We start from the raw sequence: 20895 nt of genomic DNA on the forward strand, positions 1-20895 counted from the left end.
TTTCTGGTGGATCCTTATAGATTTGCTTGGCATCAAAGATGAATTTCCCCATTTGCCGTGTTCATTCAAAGGGGGTAGAAAAGACTCATGCTTTTGTGGGATACAGCTAATACTCTCAAACCTGTAGCTGAAGTAGACATTATTGCATTTCCCTATTCATACCGTTTGGGTGCTTTGAAGAATGCATTCAGAGAGCTAACTCTCTGTGCAAAATGGTTGGAAGGCTCGAGCAGCAGCACCAGTTTAAAGAAAGCTTGTATTGCCTGTAGTTGTTTTGTTTTCTTGGTCTTATCCGCACCTCTCAAGGGAAACTTGATTTAGCAAATCCCACACCATTCCCTGTGATATCTCTCTCAGCTGCAGCCTCTTCCCTTCCTTCTTTGAATGCATCATAAAGGAACATGGAGGAGATGCTTGCTGAAGCTAGAGGGGAATTGTGGATTTTAATTCTTCCCCTTACTTGAGTTCGACCCCTCTTCCCTTGGCTTCTCCGTTTTGGTTTTTTTTGTTGTTTGGTTGGGTTCCCCCCCCCCCCCCCCCCCCCCCCTCCTCCAGTCAGGGCTGTTGAGCCAAAGCTGTGGGCACTACATGTGAGCAGGGTAAAACCAAATCCCCTGCTGAGTGCGTGAGCTGGCAGACCTCCCCATTGTCGTCCACTCATGCACACTTTTCCAGCGTTCAAACTGAAGCTGCTGCTCTGGATTTCACTGACTCTAAAAGTTGTTTTTGAACATTTTTTGAAAGTAAAGTAGCCACCTGCTACAGCCACCTCTTCATTTCACTCTCTCCTTTAGCTGAGTCTCTTGAAGTACAATCATTTATATGACAATGGTGTCTGTCGTCTTCCTTCTTTACTATAACATCCTCTCGTTCTGCATGGCCTTGTAATAGTGCTCCTGCTCGGCGTGGCTGCGAGCGGAGACGGAGGGCCGACGAGGCAGAGTTGAGGAGCGAGACAACGACTGGCTATGGCCATCCATTAGCAAATCGGGGTGGGGAGGAGGGGGGAGCATGCTAGAGCAGGACGGGTGAAGAGGTGGCGGCATGGAGGAAGATGGGTGAGGAGGAGGGGGCATCTGACAGCTCGATGGGTGAGGAGGTGGGGGCATGTGGGTGGAAGACGGGTGAGGAGGTGGAGGCATTTGAGAGGATGACGGGAGGGGCGGCGGGGACATCTGAGAGGATGGATGAGGAGGTGGGGGCATGTGAGGGAGAGGAGGCGGCAGCATCGGAGAGGAGCTCGGGTGTGGTGGGAGAGGCAGCGGGGAAGAAGACGAGTGAGGAGGTGGCGGTGGGAGAGGGGATGATGACAGCTGAGGTGGGGGAGGCAGAGGGGAGGAGGAGGTGGGGAGGGGTGGCGGGGGCAGCTCTGCTCCACCCTCGATGCTGCTGCTGGCCGAAGAGGAGCAGAGCAAGTCTGACTTCACCGGGAGTGTCCGGTAATCCCGGTAGTGGCTGACATTGTCCTGCCGCTGCAGTGCCGCGCGGTGTTTGTCCCCCGCTGCCTCAGCAGTCATCAAGTTACCGCTGATGGTGTTCCTCCACTCCCACGGCTTACCGTTACTGGCCGACACGCGCACCACGGGATGGTGAGGGGCGTGAGCATCGATGGTGACGATGCTCCCGCTTCCAGCAATGCTTCCTGGGTTGCTCCCAGTGCAGCTGTCTCGATCAGACGGGATCCGGTAGTAGGGGGACTCAGAGCAGTTGGACCCCCCACCAGAGGATGAGCCGCCCTCTGAGGTCTTAGTGGAGGAGCTGATGGGCCCGTGACCCTGCTGCTTCGACATAGCTATCACCTGAAGGACAGGAAAAGAACTCATCTGTCAGCAGCTGCAATTGAAATCAGCCCATTTTTTATGACATAACCTCCGTGTACATGGATTTTTATTACAGTTAGCGCTGTAAAGTGAAATGGTAACATTTAATAAACCCTCAAGGACATTTCAATAAGGTTTAACTGCAAAGTATAATTAGTGTTTGATTCCTTGTCAGGGGGAAATTAATCAGTGAAATGGCTTCTGTCAATGCTGTTTTGCTTTGACTTTACTAACAAAATATATCAGGCGTGTCAGACACAGAGTCCGACAGCAGTTACCTTTCAGAACTGGCTGCTTGCCGATCAAAATTAAAGTACGAAATATGACTGATTAAAACAACGCTGTCAGAATTATTTGCAGGTATTCATTTTCTAGTGTCTGCCTCACCTGAGTGACTCTTTGCTGGCCCGGCGGCTGGTTGGGCTGCGTGTTTGGCACGCGGGGAGTTGACACAGCGATGGGCCCCGTTCCCGGCTCTTTCAACCCTCCTCCTTCTGTGAGTGACAGCCATTTGGCGCGGGTTTTAGCGCTTTTCGGGGAAACGGGCGGTGGCCGAGAGGCCTCTTCGGGGATGTGAACTAGCGGGGGGGCCACTACCATTCTGGCTCCAGTTGGGGTAGCGGTGCCCTTGTTGGCTTGGACGGTGGGATAAAGGGAGGAAGGCATCCCCTGGTCTCCTTCTCCTGCGGCTGCGGCTGCTGCTGCTGCTCCTCCTCCATCATCTCCTCCGTCTCTGGCCTCAGTTCCCTCCTCCTCATCTCGGGAGCTCTGGCTACGGAGCTCCAATGAGCGCTGCTTCCACTCCGACACCAGCTGCCGAGACCTCTGGGGGTCAAAGGGCACGTGGAAGGTCATGTGGCGCTGCGTGGTTACTGGCTCCTCTGAAGGGGAGATGGGGCTGTTGCCATTTGCAACACGGGGCAATGTGTTGCTGAAGGTTACCATGGTTTCCTTGCCCATAGGACCCCGGGTTGCCAGGAGCTCCACATCAGCACTCGCTCGTTTGAGTGAGACCAGGGACGCCTTTTCCCTCCTCACCTTACTACGGGCCCCAGATCCCATCCCCGCCCCCAGCTCCTCTCTGCTCTCTGACACCCTGGGAGTCTTCCTGTACAGGGAGTCATGACTTCGCTGGCTCAGTACCCTCAGGCTGTCTTTCTGCTGAGCCGGGCCAAGTCTGTGTAGGGAGGGGGCGTCTTCCTCCGATGCTTTGAAGGTTCCCACTGCATACACAGCCTGACAGAGGACAGAAAGGATACAGGCGGTGGGAGGAGAAGTGAACGAGAAGACAGAAATACCCAGCATGTTGAATAAAGACTGAAGCGTGAAAATGTATTTTCTTTAATCTTTGGGAGGAACAAAATGTATATTCGTCGTATCAATGGGGAGCAAATGCCAGAATAGGCATCTCGCCTATTTCCTTCTGTTTAGTCTGAGGTCAGCATGAATTTACCCCACACACACACACACACACACACACACACGTGCACCACCACCACTCAGAATTCATCCTTTAATGATGGGAAGAAATACTCCTCTTTAAAGGGGAAAGATGAGAGAGGAAAAGTGGGAGGAGGAATCAAGCGTGGAAAATGGCAACGACAAGTTTTTCTTAAAACGGAGTGTGAAATTGTTCCAGAGAATTCTTATCGGATTATTCATTCTCTTCCTCTTCCCTCTTAATAGAAAGGCTATATATAGCCTGCCCAAAAAAACTGTTGGGAGAGAAAAGTATGTATGAGACGTGATGGAGGAAAAAAAAAAAAAAAGAAGCATCAATTGTTAGCTGTGATAGTGTTAGAATGATATAATAGGACGATTCAGTCCCCAGTAAACAGAACCAAAGCAACTAATTTAGCAAAAGAAAACCTGTTTTTGTGTACTCTGTCACTGATGACTGCGAAGAGCTCCCTCAGGACAAAACAAATCCTTAGATACATATGCTAACACTCGTTTACCAAACTAAACCCTGAAATATCCAGGATTTTTCATGTTCCAGTGTCTTAAAGGAGGTCACACAGCCATAAAGCCCTTGAATACATTTTACTTGTCAAGTCCAATACTTTTTTTTTTCCTTCCCACGTTACAAACACTGCTGTCTCACTGACCAGGTAGACTCCGATGCCGGCACCGATGATGTATCCAACGTAGACGTCTATCGGGTGACTGCGGTGCTGAGTAATCTGTGTCAGCCCGGCGAGGCCCGCTGCCATACAGAAAGCAAACACCAGGAGCGGCTTCAGCAGTTTGGTCGTGCTGCTGATGCAGGCGTTGAAATACATCTGTGAAGACAGGCGAACACATAAGTGACCAAAAGGCAGTTTGGTCATACGGCAGCTGGGTTGGAGATTTATAAGATATATGACATAAAACTGCACAAGGACAATTAGGGTTTACAGGGAGAACTTGGAAAAAAAAATGGCCACTGTCTTTTTGTGCATTTTAAAATTTTGTCATGAAATGATATTGGTTGACATTTTCAGGAATATTAAAATGGCAGCAAATCTGGCCAGGAAACAGTTTATGATCTTAAAAAGCAAAATGTAACAGTAAATTTCACCTTATTTCTCTTCTACAGGGCCCGTGGAATGATTCTTTGGGGGTTTTTATGTGGAATTGCTGAAAAGCTCTTTGATTAAATAAAGCATCTAGGTCACTGTGCTTGGCCAAGATATAGGAATGCGATTAAGTGAGTTTTGTAGATACTGGTAGGTGGATTTTATTACATTTGGGCAAAGCTAGGCCAGTTGTTTCTCTTTGCTTTCAGTCTTTATGCTAAGCTAACTGGCTGCTGGCTTTAGCTTCACGTCAACAATATGAAATAAGAAGTCACCTCTCAAGGACCTAGAATTGGTTAAATGACATATCAGATGATAGATTTGATGTATTCTTCCATAAAACTGAAAATTTTAGAATTACACCCTCTTTGACTATATGAAGCATAAACACGTGTTAACCGCATCAGATTAACTAGGACGTTAAGATATATATGCTTTGACAGTAACGCAGAATGGAGGAAGGAGCGGGAGAGCCAGACAGGGAGCGAATACAGCTGCAGTCACATTCCCTGCATGCACTATGTTTCGATTATATAAATATGGGGGACAGCTGAGTGACAGAAAAGCTGCATTTGCAAAAAAAAAAAAAAAAAGAAAAAAGGAAAAAAAAAATCATCTGAAAAAGCTTGTCCATCTCGTTCTGTGCATAACAATCCTTACAGCAAGAGGGATAGGGAAAAAAAAATCTGTCGGCAAGGTGACATTTCTGTTATTTTAATGCAATTCACATTTTTACTAATACCTCTTGAGCGAATTGTCTGCTTTGTGAAGTGATCTGCTTTATCAGCTTAGTTTCAGCAAATTGCAGGAAAATGAAGAAGGAGAAACCTTGGATGATGAAAAGGGAACGAGTGTAAGCCCCTCAACCTCGCTGTCATTTTTTTAACAAAAGGGTTTTGAAACCGAATACAGTAAATAAATGTCTCGGTTGTGGAGGGTGGTAAACAACAACACTAATAGGGTAAAAAAACAAAACAATCTGACATCACCACGCTTGATCACACAACATTTTGTAATTGTGGCAACCCAAACAGCTGCTTTCCTGATCTCCTCCTGCCTTTTCTCTCTCTGATCAGAAATCTGCCTGGTGAGTTTTAATGAGCTCACGCTGGGCTCGGTGAAGCTGCAGTGATATGGCCAGCAGCTCACTGCAGCCATTGGTGGTGTTGCTGGCAGCAGAGGAGGAACGGGTGTGTGTGTGTGTGTGTGTGTGTGTGTGTGGGGACTGGTGTTACTTCCTGGTGACAGTGCTACTTGGCCATACAGTTCACATACTGCTGCTCTCAGCACTGGACTGTAGAATTGCAAAAAAAGCAACCCCTGAGATGAAACAATGAAATCAGACCGTCGTCACACTTTTTAACGTGAGATTCAGATGAGTCTTTGGCTTGAGGACAGTCGACAGTCTGAAAATTTCTGTCTATAAACAAGGAAACGAAATTGTGATTTATGTATGACTGTGATGTCGATTTCCTCTGATTTCCTAATTTTGTGTTGCCAACAGAAACATTACTTGACAATATGGACCAAAGCATCTGAATATTTAACACAAATGCAGAAAGGAAATTAAATTGTACAGAACCTCGGGAGAGAAACAAAAATTCAAGAAACAGAAAAACAGCAGCGAATGGCTAAAATTATACCAGTTACTATAAATACACCGCAAATAGCAGACGCCAACACATTGTCAGCATGCAAATATACACAAAAGTTACACAAGAAGAGGAAGCAGGTAAGACCCAGGAAGTGCTTACGGAGATATAGACAGCAGCGAAGCCAGAGAGTGTTGCATGCTGGGATGGAAAGGTTTTCCTGAGGGGAGAAAGAGGGACAGTTAGGTACGACAGAAAAAAGGTCAGAAGAAGAAGAGCTGTGACAAGCTGTTTGAATTTGGGATAAACTGGCATGAAGCTGTTGTAGTGGCTCTTGTTTGCAGTGTCAGAATTGTGTTTGACATTAAAACCAGTGTGCGTGTGTGTGTGCGTGTACACTCGACAGTGTGTTTGTCAAACTGACTGTGTGTCCTTGGATGTCAGCATTAAATAAGCACAAACAGATGACCATGGGGCACAAGTGGGAACATAAGTGGAGACTAAATGAGTAGTTTGAGGTCAACGCTGCTAATTTAGTTGAAAAAGAAAATGTAATTTAATTTGCCTCTGTGCTCTTATTGTGCGTGCATTGCAGACGCACACTAAGCCTAACAGAATGTGCGTTGATGCTTGTTTCACTGAGCTTTCAGCGGAGTGAGTACCTTAATACTTCTTTCTAAAGGGTCTCGACTGTCGTTTGAGGCTTTTAAGGAGCCGATATAAAACTTTGGCACTGCTGCTTGGGCCAACAATAGCGTGTGTAGCTGTTGACATAATACTCTATAACTAACACTGCAGGTTCAGGATCACATTTCATGCCTTCTGTCTCCTTGAGTGGAAAACAACCCATTTGTCTGTTCTTCAGCAGAGGTCAGCATGTTAATAAATCACCTCTAGCAAGGCTTCCCGCTTTCCACATGAAGGATCCCTTGACTGACAAAAATGAGACCACAGATCCACAATTGGTCTGATTCGGCCCCAGGGTCCCCATCTAATGCCAGCTCTGCCTTTTCCACCTCCTATTCCAGCATTAAAGTATTTTAAACACACAACCAAACCCTCTCTTTATTGAAAACCACAATGAACACCTTCACGGATTCTGGAGGTTCATAAGTGGAAAAACATTATATGACAGATATTTGGCTTGTTTTCTTTTTTCTTTTTTAAACAACTGCCTCTGAAATAATTCAGTATCTCGTAAATTAACAAATCTCATACCATTTCAATTTTTGTTCATCTTATAATGACCTCATAAGACCATAGCCTTATATTCAACAGGGAATGACCATAAACCAGAAGTTGAATACGTGTATTATGCGTTATAATGTATCTTACTGATATACAGAGGTAGAAAAATATATTTTACTTCATGCCGTTATACCAGTCTAACACCCATTTACTGGAGTTTGTTTGTCTGACCAGTGTGGCTAAACGACCATAACAAGGAAAACTTTCACAAATGAGGCATTGCCGTTTGCTTCCATAAGAACTCCTCCGTCTTTGTTTGCCATGTTATACAAATGCTATTTCTATGCAAATATTTCATTATTCAAAAAAAAAAAAACAAAACACTGTCACGGCAACAGTTTCCCATGTCAGCCGTTCAAATCTCCTGTAATCCTCTTCACATGCAAATAAGTCTTGATGACTTCTCGCCTGATAGTTTGCACTTACTCCTGCAAGATAGTGATGTGCAGCATTTTGCAGCTTCAATAACTGCGACACTGTTTCGGAGCAACGTCTGCTGAAGCACACATTTGCATGGGCAGCGCATCAACTGCAGACATGCGGTAGTACAAAAAAAGCTTGTGAAACTCCAAAATAGCGCTGCACTCCTTTTAGACACTATTAGTAATAATGGCGTAGACAGCTGAGAAGCATACAGTGAAGATCCCGTGTAAATAGGCGAATAAACTTGTTCCATTGTTTTGTGTATGAGGATGCTGATGTCCTGTGTGTCCGTGCGTACTCTCTCTCAGCTCTAAACAAAAGTCCACGTCTTACCGAGCTGACATGATGGCATACTGGTCTTTCCCCATGCAGATGTCTTGCATGATGTAGGCACTGTTGTCACATGATACTCCGGGGGCCGTGTAATTGGGCTGGCAGACGGTGAGGAAGAAGGGGGCGTGGTAACCGGTAGCTAACTGGATGACATCTGTCACCAGGGCTGTTGCCAGGAGACCGAACACATGAACACCTGAGGGAGAGAGAGGGGTAAGAGATAGAAACACTAAAAGCCCCTGGTGGCTTTCTCACGTTGAGCTCTTCATTTCTGAACACTGGCAGCTGGCTGACAACCTGAAGCTACAGGCCTTTTGGTTGGTGACATTATGAAGCTTTTGTGCAGAAAGTGAAATTTGGCAAGGTGAATTAATTACTCTTTTCACTTCAAAGCGCAAAGTCTGCCTGAAGATATTTCCTGGAAAGAATTATATGACAGCTTTTGCTTTTTTACATCACCCTTTGTTTAATTCATATATTCTGCTCGTTTGCCTGCTCCGAAGAATGGATGGATTCAAGTTAACAGTAAAGCTGATCAGTGAAACAAATTGTCTAAGCCAAAAGTAATTCCCAATTGTAAAACTATTTTGATTTCATTCCTTGTTACCAAATTAGGCCTTACCTTCCTGAGCTAAGGCAAAAGTATACGTTCATATGCATTATTCATTTTAGTTGTTTGGCCAGTGAAAAGTAGACATGAAGCATAACACGTTTTTATTCCTTTGAAGGAGAAATATTTCAGGACTAGGCAAACAAATTACAATAATGTTGTCCATAACTTAAAGACACTATGTCAGGAATCACAATAGTGGGGCGTTTCCTTTGGATAGTGTCACACATTAGTCCTACACGATGAACCGTGTGATTAATGAGACCCTTTCAAAACTACACCCAAACTTTCTCCGTCCACCAGAAAGCATTCTGAGTCTGTCAAGGTTTTCCTGAACAAACCCTCACCCCATTCACCAGCTGTTAGATGTGTGAATGAAAACATGACCTTAACCACCCCCACCTCCTCTGAATAAAAAAAAAAAAAATGATAATAATGATAAAGAAGGTGGAAGTTGGACGCACCAACGAAGCGCACGGTTCTGCGTAGGAAGGAGTTGAAGCTGCAGCCTCCAGCATTGATGCTGCTCTCCGACTTGGGACAAGCCTTCAGCTTGGACTGCATACAGTACATCAGTCCCTCCCCCATCATTATCTATAGACAGAGAGCCAGGAGAAGCTTAAAAGTAAGGAAGAGAGAACTCCAAGGTTGTTGCAAAGGACCGTAGGAGGAAATAAACATTTGAAATAAATAAATAAATAAAGAACAAGGATGCAAAAAAGGTAAAAGTGCGACGTCAGGTATCTGTCGGTGTCTGTGGTTGTGATCTACGGGGGGAGAGGTGCGCTGAAGGAGTGGAGGCAAGGTGCTATCAAATAGTGATCACTTCCAATCAAAGTGATAGATGAGTGCTGGAGAGAAGTGCTTGTTTCCATGCTGCTGATGGATTAGTGGCTGCGTGTGTATTCACTCGGGGGGGGGCAGTGTGTATTGGAATGTCAAGTGGGAATTTATCAGTGTTTTCATTGATTCTACATTTGAGGGGAGATTGAATTTTCTTTGAGAGTGTTTGTGAGACGATGTGCATTTACACATTTGTGTGTGTAATTGTCTGTACAAGTGTTTGCATGTGATGTATGTGCGCAGCACTCACAACCTCCACCACCCCCAAAGACCCCCCCCCCCGTGTGGTAAGGCTCTGCTCTGGTAAACCTATTGAACATTTTTACATGAATGATGGATCAGTAAAAAACTCTGCCGCTCAGTGAAAAATCCACAGGGAAATATTACACACAAGCTCTTTGGGTTTGTCTAGCTCATCGTTCTTACTGATACAGGCTGAAAATTCTGCTCTGATCATCTCATGGCTTTTGTTTCAAGGAGGGGAAAAAAAAAATAGTCTGATAATCCAGATGCTTTTGAGCCACCCAGAACCAAATATCATCAACGAGCTACTGAACAAAAACCTAGTGAGCCGTTTTTCTTAGCAATCCGGAGCAAATGTGAATGCTGATATTCCGAAAATTTATTAGGTATAATCAATCTGGATGTGTGAATCCCAAAACGACAGGAGGGGGATATATATATATATAGCAGCTCGTAATTAATGCCCAAAAAATGTTTCAAATAAATACAAATAATAATTATATTAACTCGTTAATTTAATCCTTTTCACCAATCATGGTTGATGCATCAATTCTGACTGCCCGATGAAAAAGGCATTCATTTCAAATTTCTTTAGGGATGTGTGCTTCTTTTGGCCCAAATGATGTATGTTGCTAAACATTTGACAGCACAATCAGAAGATCTTTAGTAAGATAGTAGCACAAATGATGATGTAGGTTGAAAGCAGATTCTCGTGCTTTTTGTATACATCTCTTATCGTCGGCTTTGCCTTCTTAAGATCGTGGCATTTCTTGAAGAATGAGCCTTTTTCAGCAATGATTTAAAGTTTTGTGCACAGTCATAGTCACAGGCGTGAATATTTCCACATTTCTACACACTGGAATTATTGTTTCATGCATATAATTTAGCATATATCCAACACAGTTATCTGGAAATTCACTCAATTTCATTTTCACACACAGACACACACAAAAAAAAAAGACTCAAATTGCAACTAGCACAAAATAGCCATACGAAAGAAATCCAATAACCTTCTCTTCATATTGCAGAGGACCCTCATGAGTGTGTGCATGTGTGTGTGTGTGTGTGTGTGTGTGTGTGTGAGATGGACTTACAGACGCTGCAGGGCCGGCGAAGGCCAAACTCAGAAGCATCAAGAGCGGGATGAGCTCATCGCCCGTCTCCACGTAGGGCATGGAGAGGTCGCGGTCGTGACAACGGAAGCCCACCATCGCCGGGGACAGCACATCTGTCAGCTCCAGGAAGTACAGGGACACCAAGGAGGATAGGACAATGGGAAGCTGTAGCCACACACACACAAGGACAAAGAATGACTAGCATTTAATATTTGCTCGGATGGGGATGATTCAGCCAATGTTACCTCAACCCCTTCCACACACACCCTCAAACAGGCCCGTGCACAGGCAGTAAAGAAAGTGATGACGCCGTAATATTTGCAAGGGAAAAATAGCAAACTCTGCCTTCAGAGGTCAAGAGGTCGATGCATCCAGATGCAATCAACAGAGCTCCCGATGGTTATGAGTCCATAAAAACGAGTCATTCACCCACCGATTCAGTAAATATAGTGAGTCATTGCATATAAAAACGGTGATATGTCAATACGGCCGATGTTCACGTACCTCCACGAAGTAAAAGCATGGCAAAAGCGTCATGCTATCTTTCGGAGGCTTCTTCTTGGCTTTGTTTTTGGGCGACGCCATCTTGGGGTGGGACCAGTCACAGCCTGTTGGGACGACACAATGCAAATAGATGTGAGAGAGGGAGGAGTTTCAGAAGGAGAGAGAACTTTTGTGGATTTTCATTGTGTCATTGTTTCCTGTAAGGATCACAAAGATGTGCCAGGTTGGAACTTCTCTGAAAGCAACGGGTTGGAAAAGTTTTTAAAGGTGCGTTAGGGCTGAAAGGTTTTTTAAAAACAATTAGTTTGAATAATGAGACCTCGCCGTAATAAACACATTGAAATGCATTATGAGCACTTTTGCTGTAGTGTCGCTCGGTAATGAGGTGGATTATTAGTTTTTGCAAAACTCTGCACCCAGACACCTTTGATGATTAGGCCTATAATTCTGCACATGAACATTTAATAAGCTGCACTCAGTGTTCCTCACACGCACTCAGAAATGCACACGAGCTGATTATAATGCAATGTTGAACAGCGATGATTACCGAAGGTCACGGTGAGAAAACAAAAAAGATTTCTTTCTATTTCAAAAAAGGGAAATGTTTAACTTCCATAGCGGTTGAAATTCTTCCCTCCCACACACGTTTCCTACCAGCAGTAACCTGGAGGCAATCAGGGGCCTCAGAGGGGAGCGGGAACCAAGGGCCCAGATGGAAAAATAAACACAGTTAAATATTCACAGCTCACCCATCTCTGCCCCCCCCATGTCCCTCCATGGCCTGTTTTGCTCATCCCTATCACCTTCCATTATCTTTCCACCAGCCTGCCTTAATTTTAGCCGCACCTTCTGACTTACAGCCGTCGCTTCTCCTTTCCACCTACAATTATCTGCTTTTCCGACTTTAGGTGTCAACTTTAGCTAAGCCAACAAACTCAGCCATATAAATGGAAGAGACTCCGAGACATGAAACCTGCTTCACCTTCTGTCTGCCCCGCTGACCCAGCTAAAATTTTACTACTTGGATAAACTGGTAGTGGTGAGTTGTGATTGTGTACACAACATTTCCTACCTTTTCAGCACATAAACGGCCACTTTAAAGCAGTTTGAATATGAGCAAGAGATCACCTCATCTGAAGCTTCCATCCAGAAATGCTGTCGGTCAAAAGGCTCATTGGCTGAGAGCTGTCAGCCTTCCTTCCCCCTCACTGCCTCTGCCAGCTTCCTGTTCTCTCTCTGTTTTTTTTGTCAGTTTCACAGCTAATTGCTCAAGTTTTCTGTAGTTTTGCTTTCTCTCTCTCTCACTGCTTCATTCTTGACACTTCTTTCCCTCTTCGCCATTTTTTTTTTCTTCCCGCAGAGCATCCGTCTACAATTCCTTGTCTTCGCTTGGTCCTTCTTTCTCCAGCTTCCCCTCTTGCTTTGCACCTATCTACCCCCATTTTTCATCTCCATCCGCCTCCTTTCGGCCTATGTGCCTCTTCCCTCTGCGAGATAAGGGGGCCTGACCCCGAGGCGGTGTAAGACACGGGTATCAAAGACTTCCACAGTCTAATTTCCATGACCGCTAGAAATGGAGGCGCGAGGAGGGGAGAGAGAAGAAGAGGAGCAGTGGAGGAGCACAGATCAGACGAAACAAAGAGGAATTAGAGAAAAACCAAAGCAGAGTGTGTATGGTGTGTGTGTGTGTGGATGGATACAGAGAAAATGGGGGGCGGGGGTCGAAAACATTGGGGGTATTGGGGAGGGGAGGGGGGGTTGATTACAGTGTGACTGGAAGCAGCTTAGGAAGATGCTGTATCCTCGGTTTCACTGACCTATTCATGTCGGCATTTAAACCTCACCCCAACTCACATCTCTCTCACACACACACACACACACACACACCAGTGCACTGAGCCTCTTTAAGGAAGAAAGGCCGTTTGTGTTTATCTACCACACCAGCATATGTCCTCTGGGGCACGCAGCATGTGTGTGTGTCTGCAAAATGTTTGTAGTCTGAGCTGCTGTCTGCTTGCTGCTCGCAAACATCCAGGAAGTCCTTGGATGTGCACATAGCCCAAGAAGTTTGTGTGTACATCGCACCAGCGAGTGTGAATGTGTGTGAATGATGTGGGTTGTATAGCCTGCGGTGGACAGAAACAATCTGTCAGTCTGTCAGACGGAGGAAGATACAAGACTCCCTAACCCTGACCAACAATGCAGGGGTGGAGGTGAGGATGGAAGAGACGGGCGCACTTTGGCAGACACAGCATATTTAACATAGAGCTAAAACAATCAGATCAGACAATTAATCAACAATTTCTATAAGTGTGTCGTTACTCAAGCAAAAATGCCAAATATTACATTGTTTTACTTCCTTAAATTTAGACTGTGGTGCATTTAAAAAAAACTGATTTGGGTTTTAGGCTATTGATTTACATTTTGAATAATTCACATTTTAAAAAGGAACAGAATAATCTTCAGTTTCAGTTCAGTTTTTTTTTTTACCTTACGGGTTTATTTTGCCTGTTATCCTTTCATGATAATAAAAGGTAAATCTTTTTAATAAACAGCAAATACAGTGTATGATGGTACCATTATATTATTGATGTTAAGACTGTGTTGTGTTGAATAAAAAGACAGCATACTAATGGACCAGAGTAGAAGTGTTTGTGCATTTCATCGGAGAAAGTGCTTTTGTTGGTTCTGTATAATCAGAAAAAGAAGCTGTTTTTAGGCACCACAGTGTGCTATATTACTGTACAGACACAGCATTATGACCGACCTCCCATCAGGCTTCTGGCTAAAGCAATGAAATCAGAAGATGCTGCTCTTGTTCACCCGGTTTGCAAGTTGAAAATAAAGTCACGAGGTGAACATGAAATCTTCCGAAGCAGTCCGACCATTTTCCATTCAAACAGACAACTCAACCGTCCGTCCACCTAGAAAGTTACTGTGACTAGCCAGATGAATAAACACCCCCCCCCAAAAAAAAAAAAAAAAAATCCCCACTGCAGGGCCCTCAGCAGCCAGAGACACATAAAGGGCCATATGTTTGAGTTAATATGGAGGAGGGTGAAGGCTAAATTAACTCAGCTGCCCTCACAGCTACTGCTGAAAACAGTTCAGGTACTTCATCTGTTGTAATTTCAGTTCTCTCAGGTTTTTTTGTGTGTGTGTGTGATGAGTATTGATAACTCAGCTGTGACTCCATCAGCAGCTCACCAGCCACAGAAACGTGAAAACCATGTGCTGTTTTTTTTTTTTTTTAACCTGGCTCGCCTCTCAGTTACAGCGCCAGGAGGAACAGTTGCATGCAGGGAGGGATAGATGGTGATTGGAGGGGGGGGGGGTGGGGGGGGGAGCGTTACGGCCGGACTAGCCGGAGTACTCACCTCTGTCCCGGGGGCTCCGTGAATTCACCGAGTCCCGTCTCCCCCTTCCCCCCCGGCGTGGTCGCGCGTGTTGCTCCAGTTTTGCAGGCGCACCGTTCCCCCTTTAATCCATCTCCAAAGTCCGACCGAGTCCCCCCCCCCCCCCCCGCCCCGACTCTCTCCAAATATCCGACAAAAAGGCAGCACTCTGACTGAAGGAGCACTCCGGTGCAGGGAGGGTGCTGGTTGTGAGGGGGGGGGGGGTTATTCTAGGATCACTGAGGGAGACTGGGAGAAAGAGGCTGGATGGGAGTAAGTGGGGAGACCTACAGAGGAGGAGGAGCAGGGATGGTGAGAGAGAGAGAGAGGGGGGGGGGGGGGCGTCTGCTGATGGTGGCAGGTCCAATTTGCTGCACTTGCTGGTTACGCGCTGCTCTCCTTCCTCCTTCCTTCCGATTTCCTGGCTTTGGTTAAGTGAGAGATTCACGTGCTGTCCAGCCGGTTCCTCCTCTTTTTGGAGCCCCTGAGATAGTTTTCCCTTTTTTAATTTTAATAACGGGATGAAGAAGGTGAAGTGCAAAAGGAAAATTGAAATAAAAAAATATCTTATTTTGCTATGCAAGCCATCCGTCATATGGTTCACGGCGCGCGCACACACATACACACAAAGACACTGGGGGTGGTGTGTGTGTGTGTGTGTGTGTGTGTGTGTTTACGGTGGGGGAGGAGACAGTCTGCTGCACACTTCTGCCTTCCCTTTCCCTTTCCCTGCTGAATTCCTGCTTCTGGGCTACCACCCAGACAAAAGGGTGGATTTTTTTCGGGGTGGGATGTGCGTGTGCGCGTGTCTGTGGAGAACGCGCTCCCTGCGCATGTGTGAGTAAAAGCTGGGAGGGGGGGGGGGGGACAGTTTCGGCGAGGAGCTCACATTTCAGAGCCAGAGCCAAATTCAGTGGAATTATAATATTAAAGCTCGCCGTCAGACGCGCATCATGCTCCTGGAAATACCATCGGATTGGTCTGTTTGACCCCCCCCACTGTACACACACACACACACACACACACACACCACCAACTTCCATGTTTCCGGGGATGCTGGCTCTGATGCCTCAGCCTTTGTTTACTCTGAAGGGTGTGGCAGTGGAGTCTGGCCACTGTAGGGCTTTTTGGATCCCTCCGGTGCAGAGCTCCGGGACGCGCATGATTTAAATAATAATAAAATAAAAAAAGAAATAAAAATAATGAATTTAAAAAAAAAAAGCAAAGGAAAAACCCTCCACACACCGACTCATCCTGAATGACACTGCGGCAGTTGCCGTCAGAGACTCGGCTGCAGGTGCTCGGGCATGTGTCTGGACCCAGAGAGCAGCCCGACGCATTCAGGGACACCTTCACCCAGTTTGTGAAAGGTGCAGAGCAGGAAGTGGCCTGCTGACTATAGACCCCGCTTGTTTTTACTCTCATTCAGATATTTGCAGACAGGAACCCCCCCCCCCCCCCCCCTTTCTCTGTCTCTGTCATTTTGGCTCGGTGTTGTTGCTCAGTGCTGGATGAATGGGGGCGCCCCGTTTACTGCTGATCCTGGTTCTCGTTGCCAGGGAATTTCTCTGGTTCTCATGGGGTACTTCCCCCCCCACCACCCATAGCCCCCACCCACCCCAGCAACATCCCACACCCACACACAATAAATACCCTAGGGTTGGTCACAGCTGGCAGGAGCTAATAAACTCATCACTCACAGTGCCTGGCTCCTATTTACCTAGAGACAAAGCACCATAAAAATTGGGGGGGGGGGGGGGGGACTGTGAGGTGGACTACTTCCTCCTCCCAGCATACAGTTCCACAGACACAGAAGTCACTCCAGTTGTATTCCTTTAATTCAGAGTTACAGTCCTATCAGCGGCCTATAGCTTTAGTCCCCATTGAATGGTAATTGATTGGGGGGGGGGGCGTCGGGGGGATTCTTACATTTGATTAAAATCCTTCTTGACTGCTGTTCACACATGTGACTCAATTACTCTGTCTGAGGCAAAAGGCCGACCATCCCCATTTTCAGATACTAAGCGCACACAACACACCCACACACATGCAGCACATGTAGGGATACGTCACAAACATGCATGCACACATGCAGCCATCCGTATGCGTGTCTCACATATGCATTACATGACAGTATCCAAGTCTGAAACATTTACTGACCACCCCCCCCCGCCCACACACACACACACACACACACACCTCTGCCATTGGACTTCTATTGATTTGAACACAAGACATCCAGCACTCTGCAGACAGCTGACAAAGAGGCCCGTGGTTTATTTTACCAAAAAGGAGGAATCAAAGCGTGCGTGAGCGAAGGGAAGGCTCGATTGATTGGCTTTACCGCCGTGGGATTATCTTGACTTTATGCAGTCTGGTCGATGAACCGGCGCTAAATCATCAGCATGCTGTTCTCCATCTCTCCCTCTTCACCCACTTCAAACAGCCCGCATTGCTGTTAGAGTCCATCAGCACCCAAGAATGAGACTTTGTGGTTTTAAATCCCAATTCACCCTTCAGCAGGTGTCAGGTTTCATGGAAGAGCTCAGTTTTCAGTGTTGGATGATAAGCGGAGTATTATCATGTGGTTAAGAAAACATTCCGCTGTAACATGAAATCCAAGACTCCAAAAATCAATGCAGATTGAGATGTGCAACAAAAAATGGTCCACTTTGTTATCTAGTCCCATCAAAGGGGGGCTGAAGTGTGACCGACTAAAAATATACATGAACGGGACACACACACACACGACTTGGATCCCAAGTGGGCCTTTCATGATCTCCAATAAGTATGAAAGTAATTCTCTTCAGTCCACACATATCATTTTGTTTCAGCTCAGGTTGAAATGCTGCAGCAGGCCAGAGAGCTGTTAACACCATTATGCCCCCCCAGGTGGACTGATACTCACCCCCCTCCATCCCTAACTGGCTTTGGGAACGCTCATTAAGTCAGTCAGACTGCCTCCTGTAATTCCTGCCCAATTTTTTTTTTTCTGTGTAGCAATCCCTTCCCTTAATTTTGACTGGGGTTGATTTTACTGCACATGAAGTTTAAACGTGGTTGGAAATTGATTGAGGTTGAAAAGGAATCAGGTTTTTAATCAAGATAAATATCATTACCACCTACACAGATGACTTGCTTTAATACGCCAAGGTAACACTTTGCTATAGTGGGTGTAAATTTACTCATTGAAGGCGAACATCAAATTCAGAAAACTGATGCAGTATGATTTGCACAAGTCATTGATCTTAAAGCTGACTCAACTTTACAGCACACAGTGTAGGCTTATACTAAAGCATTGCCTTTTTGAAGCTGAGCTGCACCATAGGGACCCCTGGGCTTGTATACAAATTGCTGACATGCTAGCGATTTAGTAGTTTTTCAGCTTCAGACTTATTTGGTGTGGTAGCTTTGCAAGAACAGGACTGAAAACGAGCACCGAGGAATGGGAATATCAGCTAAAACAACAGAAGCTGTGTCCCAAACTCATGACAGCAGCTAAAAAACAAGAACCCCCCACCAGCCCATTTTAGTCACCATGAGTCCCAAACAGAGCAAAGTGTCACAATTTCACACAGACTGAATTAGTGACTGTTCACAAGCAGCAGGTGTGTGTGTGTGTGTGTGTGGAGGGGTCCAAAGTCAAATTAAAGCCTCATCCTTAAATAGAAGTCACCACAAACCGGATACAGAAATGATACCAAAATATTCTCACCAACTTTAAAATCTATAAAAGCTGTTTAACTCTGTGATGACAGGATGAAATGACCTGCATTGCCTAAATGGGAAATTTTGGCTTTTTTTTACTGCCAGTGCGGCTTTTCTATCAGTGTCAGATGTTACTTATAAAAGCATGCTGAAATGCTATCTGTAGGTTGAAATTGATCAGAATGACTCAGCCTGTGTTCCCTTTCTTGCAATCATCCTTCAGCCATTTGTTAAAAAAAAAAAACAAACAAAAACGGATGTTCAAAATATGATAATGCCAGTAGATAAGTATATAAATGTTTATTTCAAAACATGAGAATGGTCATTTATGATAAAATTCAAGAATATGCTGATACAATTTTTTATAAGGGGTAACTTTAAAAGTATTTATTTTAAATATCCAGTACCATAAGCTCTTTCTCAATATAGACCTAAAATATTATTTTTCCTCAGACACCATGGCATGTGAACACAATCACGTCACACCAAAGCAAAGTTCGAAACGTCAAAATGTACATCAGCACTGTCACAAAAGCCTTTTTCAGATTTGTTTGGGTGATGTCAGCATCTGTATCTCAGACCTGTGGCCCAGTGAAATCCCCACCATCTGCTTTGAAATGTTGGGACTTGCAAGATTGAGTATCAACGCGGATTAGGTGACATTGCACGGTGGAGTGCTGGGGTCTTATTTCCCCAGGTCCCTCGGAGCAGCATGAGAACATCAGGACAAAAAAACCGAAATCCATCCGACTCTTGGTCCTCATAAGTCAGCTGCTTAATTTTATTTATCTGTGATTTTGTTTCCCCTGCTGGATCAAAAAACCTTGATTCAAAAACACACCAGTGTCCATAGCCGCGGGAAGCAGGGAGGCAGCTCCCTCTTGTGGTTGAATAACCGAGTCTCAATAAAGCCTCTGCAGAAAGAAAGAAAGAAAAAAGTCCCTCTATTTGAATGACTGGTTAATTATAGGAAAAACCACATGGAGGTCACGCCATGGAGCACATTCAGATCTGCAATGAGTTATTAAACTCTAATCTTCCTTATTGTGTGAATTCATGCACGATACAGCCACTGAGCGCAAAGTTGTTGCCAGACTCATAATGAGGTACTTCAGCTTTGAATATGAACAAACTCATCTCAAATTGTTGGCACTTGTTTACTGGCCCAAGCAGATATACAACTGTTAGGAGCTATTGAGGATTTGCGTTGATCATATAATTAAAGGCTCCTTTTTAATTGAAATGTCTGAGACTGTAATTTAGTCCTCTAGTCCTGCATGCCTCCACATAAATACCCATGTTGGAGCATTAAATTATTTCAAACAAACTCTTGGAAATGATGCCACCCGCAGCAGCTACAGCACTTTGGAGGATGGAAACGGTTTGGCATACAAATGCACAACAGCCGCTCACGCTGCTGCACCAAGTGATGGCTAGGACAAAAATTAATACTACAAGTAACGGGACGGGTCAGCCATGTTTTAGCCAAAAACATCCCACCACCCAGATTCAGCACTGCACCTCCACTAAATCGGAGACTCGGACAAAGAAGACGGTCAAAAATGAGGCAGCAGCTGCCTGGATATCCTGACTTTCAGTCTCCAGTGAAGAAAAAAACAAAACAAACAAACATGGATCCTACATTTTTATCTTATAAAACTCCCTCTGACCTTCCCAGCCTCGGCTCCAAGAAGACTTTCCGTTCTAAAATGACAAGTGTCCAAATCCCACTGATGCCACCTGGGGTGATTTTCTTAGAACGTTTTTTTTTTTTTTTTTCAGAGCCAGAGAGAATATTAGAAAACTTGTTTTCACAGCCTGAGTAATTATACTCATAACGTCGATTTGAGTTTAACCAAGATTCTTCCATTGGCATTCATTTCCAAAATAGGTTCTGTCAAGTCCAGCCTCAGCATCCTTTTTTATGTGGAACCCGGCAAATCACAGAAGAAAATTACCATCTGACAGCATCCATTACAGAGAGGCTCTGTTTGCATGACACCTTTTTCTGATCAGAATGTTTTGTTGTTTGTTTTTTACGCAACTGTGACAACATGGATTAAAGGTATCAAAACAGAAAGCAACTTTAAAAATATTTCATGAGACGCAGATTTTAAGGATAGTATCACTATTCAGTTCTTTTATCGTCCGTAGTGGGATATTATTGCATGAATTACTTATAATGATTTCTGTTTGTTTTAGCTCTTGTGGAGATGTTGCATTAAAAGTGCATTTTCCAATTGTTTTAGGTTAATTAAAATTTTCTGTGCTCTTGTGGAGGGTGTCTATATGTGCTTGTGCCTCTTCAACAAGTGGCTTGTGATTGTGATTGATCTCGTGATTGAGAGTTTAAAAAAAAAAAAAAAAACCTGTACCAATTTGACTACATTTATATTTTTGGGAAAATATAGTTGTCTGCTACTGACATAATTTTTTGTTTTTCACTTCACATAATGACATATCTTATATGGCTTCATGGAGGATCAGATTTTGGTGCAGTTAA

At 44.8% G+C, this 20895-nt stretch overlaps 1 protein-coding gene across 1 annotated transcript; it reads right to left on the reverse strand.

The window, feature by feature from the left end:
• Positions 1 to 854: 854 nt before the first annotated feature.
• plppr3a (phospholipid phosphatase related 3a) lies at positions 855 to 14697 on the reverse strand. The gene is made up of 10 exons (XM_029494343.1): positions 14667 to 14697; positions 11290 to 11393; positions 10765 to 10950; positions 9049 to 9178; positions 7975 to 8170; positions 6133 to 6190; positions 3929 to 4102; positions 2208 to 3056; positions 1369 to 1799; positions 855 to 1014 (listed from the first exon to the last, which is right to left on the reverse strand). The coding sequence occupies exons 2-10, from the start codon at positions 11368 to 11370 to the stop codon at positions 855 to 857; spliced, it is 2265 nt and encodes a 754-aa protein (XP_029350203.1). The 5' UTR covers positions 11371 to 11393; positions 14667 to 14697.
• Positions 14698 to 20895: the final 6198 nt, after the last annotated feature.

This window comes from Echeneis naucrates, chromosome 22 (assembly GCF_900963305.1).
Source record: "Echeneis naucrates chromosome 22, fEcheNa1.1, whole genome shotgun sequence".
Lineage (NCBI taxonomy): Eukaryota > Metazoa > Chordata > Actinopteri > Carangiformes > Echeneidae > Echeneis > Echeneis naucrates.

Coding starts and splice junctions, on each gene's coding strand:
- plppr3a (XM_029494343.1), bottom strand. CDS start 11,370: ATGGCGTCGCCCAAAAACAAAGCCAAGAAGAAGCCTCCGAAAGATAGC. Junction 8,171..9,048: donor CAGAACCGTGCGCTTCGTTG/GTGCGTCCAACT, acceptor TCTCTCCCTCAG/GTGTTCATGTGTTCGGTCTC. Junction 4,103..6,132: donor TCGCTGCTGTCTATATCTCC/GTAAGCACTTCC, acceptor CTGTCTTCACAG/ATGTATTTCAACGCCTGCAT.